This window comes from the organism of the source record quoted next, unplaced genomic scaffold (genome assembly GCF_019419815.1).
Source record: "Pyrus x bretschneideri cultivar Hongxiangsu unplaced genomic scaffold, Pyrus_bretschneideri_v1 Contig14, whole genome shotgun sequence".
In the NCBI taxonomy this organism is placed as follows: Eukaryota; Viridiplantae; Streptophyta; class Magnoliopsida; order Rosales; family Rosaceae; genus Pyrus; species Pyrus x bretschneideri.
Genome location: NW_025999435.1, coordinates 1,787,425 through 1,806,646, shown reverse-complemented (window position 1 = coordinate 1,806,646; position 19,222 = coordinate 1,787,425). Strand labels below are relative to the sequence as shown.

General features: G+C 34.7%; 2 protein-coding genes across 12 annotated transcripts; both read right to left on the bottom strand.

Annotated features, from left to right (window-relative positions):
* Positions 1-39: 39 nt before the first annotated feature.
* LOC103960368 lies at positions 40-3,280 on the bottom strand. Of its 11 annotated transcripts, none has more exons than XM_048579677.1 (5): positions 2,828-3,280; positions 1,828-1,913; positions 1,488-1,640; positions 774-874; positions 40-625 (listed from the first exon to the last, which is right to left on the bottom strand). In XM_048579677.1, the coding sequence occupies exons 3-5, from the start codon at positions 1,583-1,585 to the stop codon at positions 120-122; spliced, it is 705 nt and encodes a 234-aa protein (XP_048435634.1). In that variant the 5' UTR covers positions 1,586-1,640; positions 1,828-1,913; positions 2,828-3,280; the 3' UTR covers positions 40-119. The 11 variants fall into 11 exon arrangements, with proteins under 11 accessions (XP_048435634.1, XP_048435632.1, XP_048435631.1 ...); XM_048579675.1 differs by having other exon boundaries at positions 1,488-1,708; positions 1,835-1,913; XM_048579674.1 differs by having other exon boundaries at positions 1,828-1,910.
* An 8,058-nt stretch (positions 3,281-11,338) lies between these two features.
* LOC103960422 (30S ribosomal protein S1 homolog) lies at positions 11,339-17,041 on the bottom strand. The gene is made up of 10 exons (XM_048579668.1): positions 16,661-17,041; positions 16,007-16,166; positions 15,360-15,421; positions 13,802-13,961; positions 13,584-13,704; positions 13,264-13,345; positions 13,075-13,184; positions 11,874-11,952; positions 11,737-11,787; positions 11,339-11,614 (listed from the first exon to the last, which is right to left on the bottom strand). The coding sequence occupies exons 1-10, from the start codon at positions 16,913-16,915 to the stop codon at positions 11,531-11,533; spliced, it is 1,164 nt and encodes a 387-aa protein (XP_048435625.1). The 5' UTR covers positions 16,916-17,041; the 3' UTR covers positions 11,339-11,530.
* Positions 17,042-19,222: the final 2,181 nt, after the last annotated feature.

The following is a 19,222-nucleotide window of genomic DNA, read 5'->3' as shown; positions in this document are numbered from 1 at the left end:
CATTGTCTCCTCATACGCGAGGATTTCCAGTCTCATATGTTCATCAAATATATCATATCTTAAATTCAACTAATCAAAATACAATACTAGTTCCAAACTAATTTCAGAATCACAGACAATCATCTAATTCTCCTCCTCTTCAAAGTTCTGGCTTGCCTTCCAACAGTTCTCACCTTGCTTAATTGAAGACGTCTAGAACTTCTCACCGTTCGAGACCTGCCCACAACACGAACAGACCTTCCCCTAGACTTTAACCTTACATGGCGATGGCTGCGAGCATCATGCCTACTTGAAGGGTAAATCGAGCTCTGCAGCCTGTCCTTTCTTCTCCTGCTGACTGACTTCCGCTTTCTACTGACGTTTAAGTTATGATGGTTATCCCACAAGTCATTTTCTTCACTCGAACTGAAGCCTTGTTCTATGTCTCGAAATTGGCGGCGGCGGCAATGGCGGTGACGACGTCGGTCTATCCTCCTAGTGTTCCTTAGCTTGTACCACAAGAAACAAGTAATATCTTCCAATGCAAACCAATATGTCTCACATGCAGCCCAACACATTTTACATAGGCTCTTTCCAACGCATTGGAAGATTCCCAGCTTGAATAATAGATAAAAGAACAACAAAGCTGAAAGAAAATAAAAGATATGAGTAATTAAGCAACAAACCAACCCTTCTGAAAGTGAAGCTCAAATTTAAATGCTCTTCGGAGATAATCTTCGAATCGAAGAAAATAGTGGAATTAAGATTAAACTAATTAAAGAAGAAAGAATTACTTATGTAGCAGAGAATCGATATCATTAACAGTCTCAATAGATTGGAGACACAAAGATGCTCAATGAAACAAATCAAATCCCAGGGTCCTGAACAAACATCCCTGCGGAATCGAAAATATTATAGTATTAGTTGTGAAGTATAATCCAAAGGTAAATTTAGCATACAGTCACATCATCTTTGCTTGAAAATGAACATATGCAAGCAGAGAAGTGTTCATCTTCCCATCTTGCAAAGGAATACTTCCCCTTTCGATCTGCATCAATGCCTACGAGCCTAACGCATTGTTTGTCCACTAACAACCTCAGAACATAAAGTGTCTATCAATAAGTAAAAATATGAACGCCAATGGCAAAACAAGGACATATAAACTTAAACTTCATGTATAGCGTATCTGTACTAGCATGAAGGGCATTACAATATTTAAGAAGTGCATTACGAAGAAATTCCTTCTGCCAACAAAGTAATTCACCAAAATATTTTACCATCTAAGTAAGTTTACGAGAAAATGGAAAAAAAAAATGTTATACAAAAGAGACTTATAGGAAGCCTCCGAGTCAGTGTAACAAACAAACTACTGCAGATGAAATGAAGTCAGCATCTATTCCGGCAAAGGTGTAGGACATAAAGCATCATACAAATTTTTTTTCTGAAATTAGGTCATCTGGTTGGTTGAACAGAACATGGTCAAGAATAAAGAGAACAATACAACTTACTCGCACGAGGTATTGAACATAGTCTTAAATGGAGCCAAAAATGCTTTCTCAAGTAGATCGCCGACCCCATTTGCAGCTTTACTAACGACATCCCCCATTACGATACAAGTTCAAATGACTGTGTTTCCTGCTGCCAACTCCTTTCCAATCGCACTGTGACAAGAAGTCGAACGTTCTTAAGTTAAAGACCAGAGCCCTAGTTAGTCACAACCAAGATCATACTGCACGAATACCAAAAGATCCAGTGACAAAACCAAATTCCATTTTTCTGCTAAATTTTCTGGTAGTAATAATGCAATGACGGTTACAAATATGAAGTTATCAAATAGGAAATACATACTACTTACGTCTGTCTACTCCATTCCAACGAAGTCGGAGACAAAGTACTTGTTAGGATCGGAGACCTTCTTCCAATCTTCAAGCCTGCTATTAAAAAAACAAACCCACCAAAATCCACGTCAAATACATACTACTCAATCCGGCATAACCTAAAATTTTGATGGAGTTACTCATCCATAATGTATAAAACTAACATTTTCGGACATGCCAAATAACTGTAATTTCATGATCCACATAACAACCCAGTCCAATCAATTATATTGATGTAGGGAAAGGAAAAGTACTTAAATTTGAAAAACTAACAGAATCGCCATCTAATTATCTAAACAGAACTTTGACTTGCCAAAAAAAGAAGAAGAAGATGTACGAGGAAGAAGAAGAGGGGAACGATATCTCAGATGTGTAGGGTTCGGTGTTGGGGCGTGAACAAATTACAGATAGGGGAGATGATGCTTGAGAGTGCGTTACAGAGGACAGAAGACGGATATGTGCCATCCGACTTCTAGAGGGGCGGGAGTATAATTTGAAAATGAGAAATTTTATTCGTATCTAACCAATTATATTAGAGTGAATCTCAAAATTTACTAACTGAAATTTCGTGGTTTTCAACATTGGTACATGAAGTTTTTCTTTATCTTAGAATCATACCTCCGGTTTAAATTTTGGGATAATTTCATACATTTATTAGAACTTCTATTAACTAATGATGTAGCGTCTACGTGGATAATAATTGAGCGCCACGCGTCAATAAGCCCACTTCAATATTAAAAAAATATAAAAAAAAATACAATAAACCCGCTCGTCGTCTACCTCCCCCAACGCCCTCCCTTCCTTCTTCCCTCTCTGCAACCCGCACCCCTTCCATATTTGGGTAGAAAATTCAAACAAAAGCCCAAACAGTTGTACTGATACTAAAATGCCTTCGTCTTCCATGGAAGAAATTGAAAATTTAAACCACCCATCAAAGCAGAAAATTACGAGGGAGAAAATCAAATCATTACCTGAGACCCGACGAGAGAGATGCCGAGAGACGTAGAAGAGTGCGAGAAGATGGGAGGATTTTTTTTTTTTTATATCAGATCAAGTTCTAAAGATGCTGGCAGGGTAGCTCGGTGGTGTGCGAGAGGAGAGTGAATTTCTTGTTAGGGTTTAAGAGAGAGTGGTTTTGGGGGTTTCAATTCGAACCGAGAGAGACTGTGCTCGCGAGGATATATTTGTTATTTGAGAACATAGGATAAGGAGGAATGGAGAGAAGGAGGGAAGGGTGTGGGGGTTTCGGTCTGGGTTTGGGTTGGGGTGCAGGATAAGGAGGAGGAAGAGGAGGGTGGGGGTTAGGAGAGGAATGGTGAAGGGGGGATAAAAATGGGGGAGAGAAAACGGAAAGCCGAAGAGGGTGTTGCAGGTGCAGAAGAGAGAGAGAGGGAAGGGGTGCAGGTTAGGGATGGGCAAATAGTCATTGGTTACGGTAACTGCGGTTATCTGTTTATTTAAATTTGACGATTACAGTTATGGGTAATTATTTAGAAAAATAAATAGTTATGAGTATAACCGTTTACCTGTGAAATTTAAATAGACGGTTATGGATATTACTTGCGGTTATAAATGGGTATCCATTTAACCGTCTATTTTAATATATGTAAAACAAAAAAAAACAAAAAAAAATTAGTTTCTAACTAGGTTTAGTATCTCGAGATATATTTGGTTATAAAGGACCATATAATAAATATATATATATATATATTTATGCCTCACTTGAGAGAAAAATATAATTGATAGAACGGGCTAATGTTTAATATATGTGATTGAATGTGCTAAAATATTACAATGTTCGACAATTTTGTTTTGGAGTTTTGACTAATTCAAGATAATGATTACCTTGAGCATTTAGAAACATGTTATTATCAGATAATACGTACCTATATATATTATTAGAGTTGTTAGAGATTGAAGTGAAACGGGAGTCATGTATTATTATGTTTATTTTCTTCACTAATATCAGATAAGAGAAATGAACGTAGAGAGGGACAAATGAGGAAAACATGATTATTACTTTATGTTTTCATCTTTTTGTACTACTCATACGATACAAGCATACGCTCTTTTAATGCAATATAATTTTGACTTCTATTCTTCCACTTTCCACCCTTAGCCATATGTGGTTGTTTTTTTTTATGTGAGCATTCACACCAATGTCACAACAGAAATCATTACTTGAATATTTATAGTCTCAACAACTACTAATGTTAGTAGAAAACAATTCAAGAATTAATTACAAAAAACAAAAAGACACAACTTTGTATTACTTGTAGGGCAAGTAACCCCATTATTTTTCTTAAAAAAGCACAAGGTACGGAGAAATATCATCACAGTAATTCTCAAGCCTATATTTTCTCTTTATGCAACTCCACCCCCTCTCTCTCCTTTAGTTAATTTAGGCCACAACGCATTGTTAAACACACTCCTGACACTGAGCTAAGAAACTGAATGCTTATTTACTACAAAGTCATTCACAATATTCATCAAGCAATCCAAGTAATCTATAAAACATGGTTTCAATTTTAATATTTTTTTTAGCAATGATTGCTTAAAACATTCACCATGAAGCATGAACTCTAATTTTACGTTTTTTTTTTTTTTTTTTTTCAAATTATAGATTCAGCTTCAATTTATTGTTCTTATAATTATGGTGATTTAAATATGTGTGAATAAGAGAAGGAAGAAAATGGGGTTTTTCAAACCCTACACGCATGGGAGCCGCAGCCTGAAGCCGCGCTGCCCGAGCCAAGTCGTTCCTGTTCCAAAATTCTAAGGTCCAAAACAAAGTCGTTTTACATCACCTTTCTTACAGACCTAAGCTGCCTGCAGTCGACCTGCAATCTAATTGGGCATATGCACCAAACCGTCCCACTTTTTTTTTTTTTTCTCTTTTGGGCCTTATTTTATTTTTGGCTCACATGAAATAACAAGCCTATGGGTTAGGTCTTGTTTTTCACTTTTCCTTCTTAGGCCAATAATTGGGTATATAATTTGTTAATCCATTTACTTCTCCTTTGTTGCCGAGCAACCTAACAACCACTCTTTTGGGTCTGCAAGCCACGATAGCCCCATAGTTTGGGTCGTCATTCATTCTTTTCGCACATAGGTCCTAAAGCTATTCTCGTTCACTACATATGTATATTGCGTTTGTTTACAGGTATCATGAACTTAGAGTTCGTACTTAAACTTGAACTTGAAGTTTTGAAAATAAGTGCCGTAGAAATTCGAAGTTTCATAAAACAATACACCCGTAAAAATCCAGAGTTCTTGTAGGTGATTTATTAAGATTACATGTAGATGATACTTTTAAAAACAACTGTAAAATTTAGTTTGTACAAATTACTTTATTGTCTATAATTTTATTTTGTAATAGAAGACAAAAATATTTTTTCACCCTTTTATAGTTGACAAAAAGAGTTTCATTAATATGTGGTTTAAATTAACTTCTTCCTTACAAATCTGGTATGTGTAAATAAACTAGCTTGAAATAGGTCCAATTTTATAGAAAGAGATTCTCTTCAGATCTTTTCCACCAAATTCATCCAATCAATCAATTCAGGCTCTTGAAATTTAATCCAACGGCTACTAACAGGGGACCCCTTTAAAAGTTATAATAACTTTAGCCGTTGAACTAAATTTCAAGGATCCGAATTAGGTGATTGGGTGGATTTAGTGGAAGAGATCCGGAAATGATCCATTTCTCAATTTTATGGCCTAACAATTAGATTAGTCCAATTTTTAGTTATTTTTTTATTTAGGTCCATGAATAGGACTCCATGTGTCAACACTTTTTGTTGTTAGGTTATACTTTACATTGTGATTACTATTTTACTCTACTATAGCTATTCAGTGGAAAAAGAAAAAAAAATAATACGATCGATACTTTGCTAACTATTCTTTATCAAGATAATCGCTAAAAAGATAGCGACTATTAACAGAAAAAGTCGCTATCTTCTTACCGATCCCTCCTTTTTCAATTTTTTATTTTTCGGTTTTTTTTTATTTTTTTATTTTGTTAATGATTTTTTTTATTTCTCTTACCATAACAACAAATTATCATATTCGTGTTTTTCAAAATATATTTTTTCCGTGCACAATATATTATAATTCACTTTTAAACACTTGTAGTCAATGATTTAAAACCTAAATTTAAAGATATTTTTCTATTTTCTCACTTTAAGAATCAATAAAAAATAGTTTCACGACCTAATAATCTGTAGAATCACATCCAAAGGTTTTGCAATATTTTCGTTAACTCCAGCGCAAAATATTTCTTAAAGCTAAAAATTTCAAATTTTTTTTTTCACAAAAAATTGTGTGCTATAAGCCAAAGTTAGAGTCATTCTATTCGCACCAAATATTTCCTAAAATTAATTTAGGACATTTCCAAAATTTCAGACACCTGTAAATCTCTTGGGGGGCCTCGCTATTAGTTATATTATTTTCTATTTTTTTTTTTCAACTCAGGTACCCTATTAGTCGACATAAACCCAAATTTCAGTTGATCTTTTACAATCTAAGCTACCTATTATATAAGTACTTTTATAATCTAAACTACATGTCATATAAGTACTTGTACAAGCTAAACTACCTATCATATTATAATATTAGTCAACATAAACTTAGATTTCAACTGATCTTTTATAATCTAAACTACCTATTATATAAGTATTTTTACAGTCCGAACTACCTGCTATATAAGCACTTGTACAAGCTAAACCACCTATCGTATTGTAACTACCTATCATGGTGGAATAAGTAATTTTACATAATTCTAACAGTAAGATGTAGTCTTCCATCTTGGTAATGTTAAAAGCCCCCGAAGCTAACACAATCAATGTCAAAAGCATCTTGAGCAATTACTTACGTAAGACAATCAATGTATAATACTCACGAATCATGTAGACTAGAATCATGTAACAAATACTAGCAAAAATGAAGCTTACTGTTGTAAATGACTCAACGAAAGCATGTAAAATTACTTATAGTTCTCATAGCTTCATGCGAATTCAAATTCAAATTTGAATACTAATCTGCAAGAATCGTGAGAAAAATTCAAAACATGAGCCGGATAGAGTTTTTGATTAAATCGTGAGATTTGATGAGTAACTTTTTTTTTTTTTTTTTAATACAACAATATATTTTACACTAAAAAAGATGAGAGTTTTTTTTATGAAATGATAAGATTTGATGTGTAATTTAAAGTTTCATGTTAATTATGGAAGAGTCATGATAAAACATTCAACGACAGTCGATGCAATTTTGTTTTCAAATTATGGACACTTTAATTGCTCTACTTATTAGACCCTACCTATGAATGTGCAATACATTAGACCCATATCAAAACATACGGATCAGGATCCTCTCCTGAGCAAAGGGTGAGGATCCTCTTAACCAAGTCCATCGGGCTGTTGAAATTTTATCCAATGACTACAAACAGAAGGCCCCTCTAAAAGTTATAATAATTGTAGCCATTGGATAAAATTTCAATAGTCCAATGTGCTTGATGAGGAGGATCCTCACTGCGGGTTGCAAAGGAAAGAAGGAAGGGAGGGGTGGGGGGAGGTAGAAGATGAGTGGTTTTTTTTTTTTTTTTTTTTTTTGTGTTTTTGTATTTTTTGAATTTTTTTAATATTGAAGTGGGCCTATATTGACACGTGTCGCTCAGTTATTGTCCACGTGGACGCCCCATCATCAGTTAACAGAAGTTCTAATGAAAAACTTAATTGATGTATTGAACTGTCCCAAAATTAAGACTTGAGGTATGACTCTGGAATGAAAAAACTTCATGTACCAAATGTTGAAAATCATGAAACTTCAAGGTAGTAAACTGAGATTAATCCATTATATTATTACAATTGGTGTACCGACCTTGTCCCGTCACACTAAAAAATCTCAAGTGGAAAAGGGTTGGTTGGGTTTTATTTTAATTTTTTTAGTGGTGTTATACTCACCCCGTTGTCTTATTTTCCCACCCATCTTATATTCTCACCCTGCATAAAAAGTGAAAAAACACATAACTCTTTCCTCACCCACCAATATTCCCAAAACAACCCTAAAGAATTTTTTTGTTAGATTTAACAAAGATATAATTTTAAAAAGCAATTATTATTAGACCTTAGTTTAGTTACAGCAATGAAGAACGGGTGCCATTCTCGCTGACATGAATTTGTATCATCTCTTTACACCTAGCCAAACCACCATCGACACCCTCAAATCCTCAGCCCAACCGCACCATTCCCCAAAACCCCATCTCAGACATATCAACACCCTCAAAACCACGCCACATCAACACCCAGTTTCCGCCTAGGTCGCCAACCATCGCAACACCACCACACCTCAAAAATGCTTCAGTGCAGAATCTCTATCATTATCCACTTTAATATAAGTCTTCTATGAAATCTTCCACGAAATCCTCTGGGAAAACCTCTTGACGAGAATTCTAACAATTCACTCAATATTATGTTCGTCTTCCTCCACTTTGGTTCCTTGACAACCAAAAAATATGAAACAGTAAATGCAAGGATGGGAAAACCAAAAACCACCAGGTCCTATTGCAATGACTGATACAACTACAACTCCTGACAAGGATTTTTCATTGTATTGGACTCAGGTTATGTGTATTAATACCGTAATTTATTTTGGGAATGCCAATCCATACGCACGCTATGAATATTTCTGAATTTTGTGCTACAATAAAATGAAAAGAAAAGTTAAAAACATTCATAAACCAGATGAATAACACTTACCCGTATAACCCCCTACCAGTAATCTCCACAAGAACACTTGCCTTCTTTAAAGTGATGAAATCTACTAGCATCAAGTACTATGATCTCTCGATTTTTCTATTAGAGATATGTTAATAGCACCATGACAATCGATACAAACCCGCAAATTCTTCATAATCCTTACTTGTACACCCTTAGGAATGTTCATTAAGGCAAAAGCAATCGCCAACTTCTCACTATGATGCTTTAGGTTTCAAAACTTTAAAGCGTATAACTAATAATTATGTGACAAAACTTGATTGGTTGGTCTTTAGGTATTTGGAGGTCATTTTACAAGGATAAATTTGTCCATAAATATATTATTTTCAAACGGGTAAGAAAATAAGACAATGGAGTGTGTTTACTAACACTTTTTTTAGAGCTTTCATGAAAAGGGTTTGGGCTAATTTTATTTTAACAAAAATTCATGCTATAAACTTATTTTTAATGAAAAATAATTAAATATTAATGAAAAACCCTTAAATTTTAATTTAAAAAAAAAGGCAAAAGAATTTAAATTTTACTGAAAATGACATAATTTTAATATAAAAAATTAAAAAGAAAACCTAATGCCAGGACCCGTGTATCCATCACAGACACTGTTTTTGAAACTGAACATTATTTATGAAACTAAATGGTACTAAACTATTTATTGGTCATGTTTCATAAATAGTGTCTAGTTCTTGGTCCACTTTCATAAATAGTGTCTAGTTCTTAGTCATGTTTCATCAATAGTGTCTAGTTATGAGATTCAGTTTCATAAATAGTGTCTATTTCTTTCATAAATAGTGCCTAATTATTGGTCCACTTTCATAAATAATGCCTAGTTCTTGGTCAGATTTCATAAATAATGTCTAATTATTAGTCTAATTTCATAAATAGTGTATAGTTTAATTTTATAAATGGTTTCCACCTATAGTTTAAATTTAGAAATAGTGTCTAATTCTTAATTTCATTTCATAAATAATATCTACTTTTGGTCTAGTTTCATAAATAATGTCTGCAAAATTGAAAAATAACGCAAACTAAATCGATAATGTCAAATACAAAATATCCATCAAATAGTGAGTGCACATATAAAGCTTTCGATCATTTTAGTCTCGGATACTAATTATTTAATTAATCATGATGGCAAGGTCATGCAAGACCCTAGTGGAATAAGCAGGAGATCAAGTTTTGTTGCATTCTCAACTCCTGAATTAAATAAAAAAATTCTTCATCGTTAATGATTTCCAAGCATTAGTGGAGATCTGGTTTGATGATAAGAACAAGTTGGAGATCAGGTTTGACAAGAAGTTGTACCCAAAACAACGCTTTTGCCGCTTTTCTTACTCTTGCTTTTAATTGGGGTTTTTTTTTCTAGTCTTTATCGTTAAATATATATCCACTCATAAAGTGTGTGAAATTTTTTATTTTTATTTTTTAAATTGAAGAAAAGAGGAAAAGAGTGTGAGAAAACGTAAAAGTAAGGAGAGGGGGGAGAGGTATATTTTTAATTTTTATTTATTTTTTGATTTTTAATTGTTGTAAATTAGGAATGTTAAAGTCACGTGAGATTCAAACAAAAACCAGCAAAATGCTTGTTCTTATCACCAAGCCAGATCTCAACAGAATCAATGATTTTTAATTCTATCATTCGACTTTTCTGTTTACTGACAAAAAATGTGGGTGATTTGAAAACGTGACAAACTTCGGATAATTTCGATCATGACTCATCCATCATCTAACTTCAACTTAAACAAGATATGAAATTTAGGGATGAGTACGGTTTGGTTTGGTGCGATTTTGAAGCCAAAACCGAAATGAAACTAAACTGTTTGGTTTGGTTCAGTACGGTTTCAAATGGTTTCGGTTTGGTTTTTAAGAAAAAATGTACAATTTGCAATTTAACATATTAATAAGCATTTCCCAATAGCAACAAGAAAAAGACATTTGTTATGTAAACAATTAGCATGTTGCATGCAATTGTGATGTTAAAACATGTTTGTGCAACAAAAGGATGTCCCTTACAATGTTTATCATAAAACAAGTTGAATAAATTTGAATTCATTAAACGTGAGCGAAACTTTCATACTAGAATATGTGATATCATGCTTCAAATGAGTGGACTTCATTAGATCATTGTTCGACTCTTGATAACAAGGTTAGTCCACCCTTATACATATATGTGTGTGTGATGATATAAAATAACAAAGGTCCTTCAAGTTAACGAACCACAGAAAGTGATGAATGATGACATTCTAGTGTGGTTGAGTCCATACTAAGTGTATAAATTTTAACAAACAACCAATTAAAACATGAAATCTAATATGGACATTTAATTAAATATTTATTAATATTTGCAGTGTAGTTTGATTTTAGTGCGGTTTTCAAAAGCTAAAACCAAAACCAAACTGTTTTCTATGTTCGTTTCAAAACCGCAAAACCAAACCGTTTGGTACGGTTCGATTTGATTCGTGTTTCGGTTTCGGTTTTCAGTTCTAAGTGCCCACCCCTAATGAAATCTAATCAAATTCAATCTAAACACCAAACTAGGTTTATATGTAAAACAACGCACAATGATAATTGATTAAAATTGGACTTCAGCTGTTCATCTGTACTTTGAGGCAAATGCAATGAAAACTGAAAAGCCAACTCATTCCTAACAACAACAAAGCGTTCTATTAACTAGGGTTTGCTGTTTGAATTCTAGATCATCATTCCACTCAGTTACGCCAAGTCCCAATTAATTTCTAACAAAAGGAAATTAATGTTAAACATGTATGATATCGACCAACCTTTGCTCGTAATTCTTTTATACAGCTGAGAGCGGAATTTGAAAAAATATATATATTTTTTTTCTAATTTCTATACAGAAAAAAATCACAACCTGAATATAACTGTGGAATGGAACAGATTCATCTACGGCACACGCTCCAGTACATGCTGCAGGGCTTTTTTGATACCTTCCTGATCAAGTGTTGTAGTCAGTTGTATTTCCTGAACCTGAATCACAGATCATATAAACAACGTTTGTATGTGTGCACTTCCGAAAGCGTACATGTTCTTAACAGTGTTTGATTTGAGAGAGAGAGAGAGAGCGTGAGGTCGAACATAATGAAACTCACCTGCCTTCCCGCACGAGCAAGGAGAGTAAATTTCCGATTAATGGCCGGTGACTGTTTAAAAATAAGATAAAAATGAAGGTTTTACAATAAGAAAATAGAGTTGCTTAGATTGAGTCATTTCGCAGAAAGGAACTCACATTCGAAAGCCAAAGCTGCAGGTCCTGTGAAACCACCCTTTTCTCAAACCCCTGGCGACTGATTCGTACATCATCTATACTGGAAAGTATTAAGGCAGCAACAATCAAGACATCAGTTTCTCAAAAACCAAGCAATTCACACGGTATGTTTGAACTCCAAGAAGATAATTAACGAGCAAGATGAATATACACACGCAAAATAAGATTACATTGTGACTACAGAAAATCATTCAAAGGAGGCAAATGCTTTTGTAGCTAGCAAACTCCTTCCTCATTTACACCCATTCTGGAAGGCAACATTCACCACGTCTGGAATACTGTTGTTATAACATTACTACTCATATAATATAATAACTGTTAATATAATCAATGACCCAAAAATCAAGTTATGAATTGCAAATAAAATATATCGATAGCTCACTACACTCTCCCTATTCATGTGTAGCCCCATCCTAGGGATGGAGATCCAAAGAATTGGAGACATCGAAACACAAATTGGCGTAGCCCCACCCTGAACCTTGCAAACCAAAGAAGCAGGGAATGGAGATTTGAACCCAGGACCTCATGCAAACCAAGGCTATGATAGAATGTAAGTTAATCGCCGACCCTTAAAAGCTTAAGTTGTTGGGGAATGAGCCAATAATGTATATCAAGTAAACAACAAAATACTGTTCCCATTAGATTCAACAAATAAATGTTTACAAGACTCCTAATAGACTAATAATCTGAACTGCAATAGTTTACCACTCAGTCTTTGAAAGCGTGTAATTTAATCACAACCAATGCTTTGGAAACTTCATGCTTATAAGTGCAATTTTGGAATAATATATTTTGAAAATATAATGAATTAACTTTTATCTAATGAGAAGCCAAAGAGGCCTGGACTACTTTGTTGCAAAAAAATTTAAAACGAAGGAGTTGAATTTTGACCTCAGAACATGTATGAGTTCATGAATGGAGTTCGGTAGTCAATCATTTATTTCTTTATTTACACTTTTTTTGAAGTTCTGACAAAATCTAGTTTTTGGTAACTATCATCAGTTTATGTTGAGATAAATATTGTCTTGACTCTTGACAGCAATGTTACAGTCTTGGAACTTTTCCAAATCCTAAATATTCATACGGATTCTAGTTTCTCAATCGAAGCCATTAAATTATTCAGAAATAGCTCTTCATAAACCAAAAAATGCAAAAACCTTACCCATCTTCCTGTACTAGCTCTTCAAGTATGGATGCAAGGCCTGGAAGAGGTTCTATATCATTGCTAGTGCTAGTGCTAGTGCTCAAAGAATCAGGATCTACAGAGCCATCCTGTGAATCGTCAAACTCATCAGTTGAGAATTATAAATGAGACTACAACTGATATATCAGATATTAGCATGTTACAAACCTGTGGTATTACTTTGTCCAATGTTTCTAGAAGCGGATCTTCCTCCAATTGTTTAATGGAAAGTGTAATTCTTGACTTTTCTCTGCATAAGATTTTCACATGAAAACTCATCTGAATTTATCTGTACAGGTAAGTCAGGTGGAAACTAAACAATTTTTTTTTTATAATTTTATCATCACATGCACCTTAATTCTCAACTGTGAACTGTCCATCTGATCAAACAGATGAGAAATATGGCTTTATTTAAGGGCATTTTTGCATGTAATTGTGTGTGCGCATGTGCATAACACCTAAAATTTTAATCATACAATAGAACTCACCTATCGATATTAATAATCTTGACCCTTACGTCGTCACCCTCAGTTAAAATGTCTCTTATATCCTGAACTAAATCCCATGAAACCTCTGAGACATGTACTAGTCCAGTCAGATGATAAAGACCTGTTTCATTGTTTTAGATGCCAATTAGGAATTCTGTTCTTTTTTTTTTTTTTTTTCATGTCGAATCAAAATGTAGAACAGCATATAAGAAAAATACCATCAGGAAATCGCAGGTGAACAAATGCACCATAATCCTCCATAGAACCCACCCTAGCTTCAAAAACATCCCCAACACTAATTTGCTCAGAAAACTTTGACCAGACAGCTTCCTTTTCTGAGAAAATTAGTTTCTTGTTCTCTTCGTCTGCTTGGATCACCTAAAATATCAAGCAACTGAGATTTAGTTGTACATTAAAGACAACTCTTTTGTACATTCCAACCAGGAAAAATAGCAAATCTGTATAATAATTGTGACTAGGTAATAGAGTGAAACTTAAAAATGAAATCTTTGCATATCTTCATCTGGTCTCACAAAAAGGAAAAACACGACTGTAAAATCTAAAAAAAGACAAATGCCGAACATTGCACCAACCATGGAATCGAGTACTAATACAAGTACGAGTCCAAACTACATTCGTTGTACATTCATATAGTACTAATTTCATCTTCATCTTCTAAGACTCTAGATGACTTTTATGTAGTCTGCTTTTTCAAGCTACTTATGTTCTTTACGTAGTCAGCCTTTCAGCCTTCCATTATTTTTCATTAGTCTGATCGTCGGCCTGACCAATAAGGTCAGAAACAGATTGACCAAATTGACATGATTTTTTTTTATAAGAACTTTTGATTGACATATCAAAGAAATAATGGTTCAGTCATCATTTTGGTTGAAAAGTACAATGATATGACCCTCAACTAGTCACCACTCTCATGCACCCAGTTCTCTCTCTCTCTCTCTAACTTCCATGCAGAGCTTCAATCAAGCAATTAAAGGTCAAGACACCAAAATTGTTATATCAAAAGCCTTAGATTCACTGATCCCACACCTTTCCTTCTCTCCACCGTTAGCATGGGGGTGACTAACCTAACCGCTTTAGCATGGGGGTGACTAAGCTAACCACTTTAAACATATATACCAAAGGTACTCCTTGGTATCACAAATTCACAATTGAGGAACCATATCACAATTGTTAACCCTCCCATGAGCAATAATCCAATCAAACAACCAAACCCTTGGAGGTACTTTCATCCTTCAAACTGTATTGAGGAGATATAATAGGATATAGAAGGGTCCTCCATCACCTGACTCGAATAAGATTTAAAAGGAAAGACCCCTTATGGCCCCAGCATCCACCTCCACCTATCCATCCTTGATGAACCCACATCTGACTGAGATAATAAGGGCATAAGCTCCCCAACTTCCAAACCATTCAAGTTTCTATGAAAGTTGAAACCCAACATCCCAACTTCTTTGAAACTGAGAGGGATTAACACACCCCCTAGGTATGCAAAAATTGTGACACTGATAGTCTGTATAATCTAGGAAAAGAAAAGGATACGGAATTTTCCCCAACCCACCTCTCTTCCGAAACCTCACCCTTTTCCCACTATTCAACACAAAACAGATAAAAAAAAAAAAAAAAAAAAAAACAAGTTCATGCCTAGTGAAATGCCCTTTTGATAAGATGGTTTTTTCTAAAAAGATCAACAGTTTGGGGTGAATGGAATATTTAACAAATTAATGAAACATATATTTATGTAATTAAGATCATCACCTTCACGGATATAAGTGTACCAGGTAAACCTTTTGCAATCTCTTGGAGGCCTTTTCCCCGTTCTGCATGAAATGGAATCATAAACATAATAGAATATAAATTACAAGTACACTTCCTAGAACATAAAGTTGGTAAAAAAACTCATTCCAATTAACATAGATGTATGGATAATCGGATATCAGCAGACTAGTACGAATATGCAGGATTGGTTCCCCTAAGTGTAATTATTCAAAGTAAAGAAGGCACTGCCAAGGCATACTGCATGCCTGTAAGTTTTCTTCATAGGAAGACTTTGAATTTGAATAATATACAAACAGAGGATCTTTAAATGAAACTTTAAGAAAAAAATCATGTCAAATGTTTAACTTCTATGTCATACAACGTATACAAGTAGAAAACAAAAGGCTAACAAATAGAACGGCTACATAGAGAGATATTTCCCACCCTAGCCAAACCTTGCCCCAACATAAGGTCATAATCTCGCAAGGGAAAGTGAAAGGCATCTCAAATCCATCCACATCAAGACCATGTGATTCAATGGAAATTATTATCGACACTAATGATATCAACAAAACTTAATAAATTAAAAAAAACATTTGAAAACAAGAACAGAACATGAAGAGCAACTACAGTTAGTAAATCAGTACCTTTGCAAAAATGTGATGGGCTTAACTGTGGAAATGGAAGAAACCCCACTAGGGAATGAAACTTAATCAGCAAACCTCCACCATTATATCCTTCAACCATGCCCTCATAGATCAATCCACTGTCGCTATAAGCCTTTGCTACCTTCCAATCAGCAGATCTCTACTTCTTTGCAGAAATTAAGTATTAGCTCGTACAAGAGTATGGAGAATTAAACTTGTGAAATCAGACCAACTTGAAATGCTTCTCTATTTTCAAATAATTATATTCTTCTTGCGGATAACGAATAAACAGAACAAACCACAGCAATGTCTCCATTTATTCTTGTCTATCCGTACCGGCAAAGGAAATATAATAATTTGCATTCTCCAAACCATTGCCATTATATTCATTCGACGGTAAGAACTCAAAAATTATAGTACTTAACTCTACCTCTGATGACTCCCATTTAAAAACATTGCCCTTAAAACATGGGGTTGGGTTCTGTCATTCCAAGAGGCAAATGGGGTTCTTCGAACACATACACGCATGCCATACAAAACACAAAACCCAAAAACATCGAAAAATGAAAGTACCCAATACAAAGTTACAAATTCAAAAACATCCACTACTAATCAAACGAAACACATGACAAGAAATTGGAAAATTGAACACACCCGAGCGTCTTGGAGGGCCTCTGCAGAGGCAGCCGAGTCCTGAACCAGTCCGGAATGTTGGGTGTCGGAGACTCTGCTCGACGCGTAAACCGAACATCTTCTCTTGCAGTGAGACTTGTGGGAATGCCTTGAGAAGTTGATGTGATTCAACAGACAAGACTTACTGCCATTGTTGCAGAAGGCAATGGTATCGCCGGTAGTAAAGAGCTTAGAGGAGGCTGAACCCAGAGCCAGTGCACTTGTTTGCAGTGGCATTCTTCTGCAGAATCTGGATTCTGGGTTTTGGGAATTTGGATAGATTATCTTAGAAACAGGGGTGGATTGGATAACGTTTCATTTTTGGTGGGGAAAAGCTTTTGGGGAACCCTGCTTGAACGTTCCAAGTGTCATATTCTAGCCCACATGAAATCTCTATCCATTTTTGTTAGACATTACGTTGAATAAAGGCGGGTTTAGAAAGTTTTTTTCATGTTTAGAAAGTGTTTTTAATATAATTAAAAGCGTTTTTAGTAAAGTAATTTTTTTATTTTAAAAATTTTTTGAAGTGTATTTTTCAGATTCATTTGTATTTTTACGTCGTATATCAACAAATTATGGTTTCAAGGGTTATCCAATATGAAAAGATTTACTTTTAAGTGAATATGTGAATGTACGATATGATTATTAAGAGAAACGTGTGATTTCTAAACCTATTGAGATGACCCAAGAATTTCTCTATTTCAATTTTACCAGTCCTTGGGAGCAGCGTAGCGACGAATGGTTCAGAATAGAATAGGACGGGACAAATCAACAGGAAATGCTATTTGATTTGTAAGAGTAAGAATAAACTTTTATGATCGGTTCCAAAAACATTTTCATCAAAAGTGATTTCAGTTATTTTAAAAGCATTTCCAAATGAGTCATAAATGAATGAAAAATCAAGAGATAGAAATAAAAAAGAAGTGCAGAATGAGAGAACGAAAGTGCAGAAATTATAGTTTTTCATTTGGAGGGAAGCAGTGAAGCAATGCTACTTAAAACTCCATCGTCTGACTATCGTCTTTGAAGTTGTCAAAAATTAAGTAAACAGAGTTTGGATGCCAAGATTATACGGAAAATGGTCAGGTAAAAATGGAGGCCTGAGCAAGATTCAAGGTCCTGCTTAAATTACAGTCGGCTTCTGTCGCTGGATACGCTTCTCATCCAAAATCACCAAGAGGTGGATATAATACAAAATTATTTAGTTCTATAGTTGATTCGGGCAGCTCATGAAGAAGAATTCTCTCCTCTCATATGTCTAATAAATTTGACGACCCACGGCCTAACGATAAATTAAAATGACACAAAATTTGGCCTCCCTCCTTTACTGTGGTGTTTCATCAGCTTGTGGTACCTACCTCGCAAATACAATCAGAACCCAGATTGCATTCTAAAAATGTGTAATTTCCGGCAAAAAGTACGGTAGCCTTCAATATCGTATCATATGTTTATTGACATTGCAGGAAAACTGCCTCATCGAACAGAAATTGAGTGCAATATCTAGCTATTCAAATGAAAATTGAACGCAAAGTTCGGCATAGAACTTTTCAGATATTACAATTAATGGTTTGACAAATAGTGTGTGTGTCCAAAACAGGGTAAAGAGATATGTACCCTTGCAATGGTTGTGGAGGTTACAGCCTTCCCGGTCTGCACAAGGTTTGAGTGGCGGGGAAAGTGCTTTATCTTAATCGAGGAGACTTAAATGAAGAAAGTAGCCTCCCTTGGCTAAATCTCAAGTCATATAAGTTAGCAACAAAATTCCATGGCTTTCCAACATAACTGATGGTGATGATGGGATGGAGAAAAAATCATGCATGCTTGAACAGTTTCATGCTGAGCCAGTGAAAATATACAGCTACCACGAGGACCGGCAGAGTCAAGGGCACCAAGAAGCAATAGTACCTGTCAAAAATAAAAAAACTAAGTTGGAAAAAATATGAAAAACAGGAACTTTCAGTATACTACTACTCCCAATGACAAAAATCTAGTCAAATAAGTTTTCTATATTTGAAGGTCGTGCTAATCTTGATTTTTCCAAAAACAACTTGGTACCTCTAGGCACTAGTTCACTTAATCATACTTAAGAGAGGTTAAAGGTAATCTGTCAATCCAACATTATTTTGGTCCATCAAAGGATTTTCGATAACAACTTGATACCTCTAGGCACTAGTTTTCTATAATTGAAGTGAGTGCTAATCTTGATTTTTCCATAACAACTTGATACGTCTAGGCACTAGTTCACTTAATCATACTTAAGAGAAGTTGTAATCTGTCAATCCAACATTATTTTGGTCCATCAATGGATTTTCGATAACCACTCAGTGCCTTTCGCTTTCTTATCTATAAAGACACAATAGCCATATCTCTTGTAATGCACAATAAAACAAGCCAATACAAAAGAGACACACACATATATATATATAGATGTTTAGTGAACACAGAAAAGCATCCCGTTGCATGATCCGAGCAACTTCAAAATTTTCCTCTACTATCACTCTACGCCTGTCATAAATGAGCCTAAATTTAAGGATAGAAATTGTA